The 3,441-nt window shown below is 30.1% G+C and overlaps 1 protein-coding gene across 1 annotated transcript in view; it reads right to left on the bottom strand.

Annotated features, from left to right (window-relative positions):
- The window catches only part of LOC105617695 (voltage-dependent calcium channel type D subunit alpha-1-like), a 23,279-nt gene that overhangs the window by 8,903 nt on the left and 10,935 nt on the right, over nt 1-3,441 (bottom strand). Inside the window, exons 6-9 of the mRNA XM_012199254.1 lie at nt 2,549-2,736; nt 1,638-1,741; nt 245-411; nt 133-152 (exon numbers count right to left, since the gene is read on the bottom strand). Coding sequence (XP_012054644.1) covers nt 133-152; nt 245-411; nt 1,638-1,741; nt 2,549-2,736 — 479 coding nt within the window. The remainder of the gene's footprint in view (nt 1-132; nt 153-244; nt 412-1,637; nt 1,742-2,548; nt 2,737-3,441) is intronic.

Genomic DNA, 3,441 nt, shown 5'->3' with positions numbered 1-3,441 from the left:
TATATATATATATATATATATATATATATATATATATATATATATATATCTCAAATTATTTTTTATTATATTTAACTTCTATTTATACAATAGCGTATAAAACCAAATTATTTTTAGTTATAGTAACCGAACATTTGATTGAAATTTCATTACTTTGATAATTATTACTTAGAATTCTATTTTCAGTGTACACTTTGATTTTTTTTAGAAAATTCTCTCTCTTCCTTTGTACATAAATACGTACTTTTTCCATCTTGTAACATTTTTGGTTCATCGGTTTCTGGCTCGATATCCTCGGCTTGCGTTATCCAGTCGAGGTACCCCCTAAGATCGTCCTCGATCTGCTGTTTTTCCCTGAGCTTGTGGAAGTCGCCGCGCGCCTTTGCTTTCTCTCTCTCCTTAGAAAATTCACTGTACGAAAGCAGGACAAGTGTATATACGGTCATGCCGCGTCGTGACTAGAGATACGATGTGAGAGACATGTAATTGGAACATTCAAAGGCAATGAAACGGAAATCGAGATGCGCGTGAAAAGGAATCTTCTTTATTTGTCTGCGTTTCTTCGATCTCATTCGAACAAGGACAAGTATGATGTAAATACGGCTTTCGTATCGGAAAACATCTAGCGAAATGCTGTCTTCCGACGTTCACGGTCTTTCTTCTTTTATACAAGTAAAACAGAATCGATCCATGTTACTACAGATCTAATTATTCTAAGAATAACGCTTCTTGATGAACGCGCGTCTCCATAAAAAGTTTAATATCTTCCGGTATAAATTTTAATACATAAAATTTCATATTCTGTTAAACTAAAGGAAATTTTATTATTTGCATAATTAATCGGCACTGTTTATTCTTTTTATTGAATCTCGAAACATTAAGAAACATATATTTCTAACATTTCATCGATATTTTGACTTATTTTCGAGCAATCTTTGAAACATATTTCAAACTTGCATTTTGCGACGTTTCCGATAACGAGAGTGTTTGCGCGTGTGATGTTAAGGATAAAACGTAAAAAGGGAAGGAAGTTAAATCGCGCTTGTCATCGATATCGTTTTCACACCTCGATTAACCGCGAATCCTTTACCGATACGCAATGGAGTGTGTGCGTGTGTATGTGTGATATCAACCTAAGAAAGGGATATTTTTATCTTGATCTCCCTTTCTCCCTCATCAAGGATTGCAAAACTTCGCAAAGATAGATGTTAAAAGCTGCTTCGGCAGATTAAAGCAATCTTCAATATCCCGAAACATAATAGGTGTAGCCTTAAGTTTTAAGAAATCAACCAATAGATGATTTTTCTGACATTTGATTCGTAATTGGCTTATTGGCTTAATATCTTATGTTCAAAGCTTATTACCTGTTGTATTTTGTAACTAATAATAAAATAAAACTAATAAAATAAATTTAAGCATCGCGGAAATTAAAAATTATTCTATACTATTATATAAAAATTATTCTATACTATTATATATCAATAAATATCGCATTTATATATCTGTACATGATATTTAAAATTTATTATTTTCAATATTTCGTAAAATTAAATTAAACAAATATAAAAACTTTGGACGTAGATATTCTTTTTATAACGAATTCTGTCTGTAGGACAAAATTTTTCTCAACAACTTACCCGGACAACACACCGAGAATTAGATTCATCACGAAGAAAGCCCCTAGGATGACCATTGAAATAAAGTATATCCATTGCCACGAATTTCCCATCGCATCCTCGATCTATCATATAAATCAAAATTATGAAGAGAATTAGTTTCTCGAAGGATTCTGCTTGTGATTTTTTTTTATTATTTAAAATCAACGATGTCTAAAACTTTTACAAAAAAATATATAGCTAGTATATAGAGTCTTTAATGGGATCAATGCAAAAATTCGTGCCCGATTTATTATTCAAAGTTCAAACAGCTGCAATGTTGTTAAAAATAAACGAAATTTAAATTTAAAAAAAGAATTTCAAAGCTTGAAATCTCTACTTTCGAATGGTTACTATATTTTTTTAATTTATGTGAGTTTTGTAATTTTTATATATAGAAAACTACGAACTCAAAATTAAAAATTTTCTTTTCTTTGTAAGTCTGTAGCGTGCCCAAAAAAATTTGAGCAAATTTTCGACTGTAGTGAAAAAGCTTGAAACTTTTTCTATAAAATCGTTTTTTAAAAATGTTTCTACGATTTTTTATTCCTGAGTTGCAAATTAAATGAAATGAATATTTTGCCAATTTTGACTTTGATTGCTCATAACTCTATCAAAACCATCACAATTTTAAAAAATTGATTTTTTAATTCTCTCAGATAGAGTAAGATTTATTTTATTTTTAACAAAATAGCAGCTGTTTGAATAATAAATTGATACAAACTTTTGCACTGATCCAATATATAATAACACGAATTAATACAGAAACCCATAATAAAGGGTAAAAGGTCTAAGGTTTTTCTCGTATTAGTACTTGATTAGATAAGACTATTATATGAATTATTCTACCAAATACAACAAAAACATGGTTATTACACATGCAATGATTTTACATTGTAAAGCACGTCCGTCCAGCCTTCGAGAGTGATGCATTGGAAGACCGTGAGCATGGACAGTCCAAAATTGTCAAAATTTGTGATGCCGTAATTAGGGCCCTCCCAAAATTGTTTGCTGCAGTAGTAGGACTGACTGCACTGGAAGCCTCCGGAGCCGCATGGTATCGGATTCTCCATTATCTCGTCTGCGATAAAGATGAATCAAATTTTTAATCCTAATAGGATAACGGCGGTCGCGGAGCATAATAAGGTCAGCACTCTCTCTGCGCTAAAACTTCTAATTGACTTGAGCAAACGAGCAAGATTAATGTATCATAATAACATGTTAAAATATTTGCACATTTTTCTACATATACCTTATGCAAACGGCTTGAGACTAATACTTTTCTCCACTAACGCGAAGACGATGTAGCCCTTTCTGTTTCACGCTCCTCCGATATGTACATAGATCGATTAAAGGAGTTCTATTACTCGTTGCTTTGTTAAACTTTAAATTACATTAGGTTGACACCGCCAGCATAGCAAAAAAAATCATATCTGTATCTCTTATCAAATTAAAATAATGGATATAATTACTAACTAATTGGCTTCTTTATTAATAGCACATAAGTATAGGATAGAGAAATATATCGAAAATGCAATTAAAGTACCGATTAATTAATTTTAATTAGTTGAAGTAATTATTTTAATTGATTGTTAAAATGAACGTTGACTTCTCTGTAATATGTATCTATAATTCTATCTATAATTCTTTGTAATATGTATAAAAATGATAAAACATAACATAAAAACATAACATAAATACGAAAAACTATTAATTAATTAATACAAATTAATTCTATATATATATATATATATATATATATATATATATATATAGTAATAAATAA

Source organism: Atta cephalotes, assembly GCF_000143395.1.
Source record: "Atta cephalotes unplaced genomic scaffold scaffold00001, whole genome shotgun sequence".
Lineage (NCBI taxonomy): Eukaryota > Metazoa > Arthropoda > Insecta > Hymenoptera > Formicidae > Atta > Atta cephalotes.
Note: the sequence above shows the minus strand (reverse complement) of the source record. Positions and strands in the feature narration are given on the sequence as shown.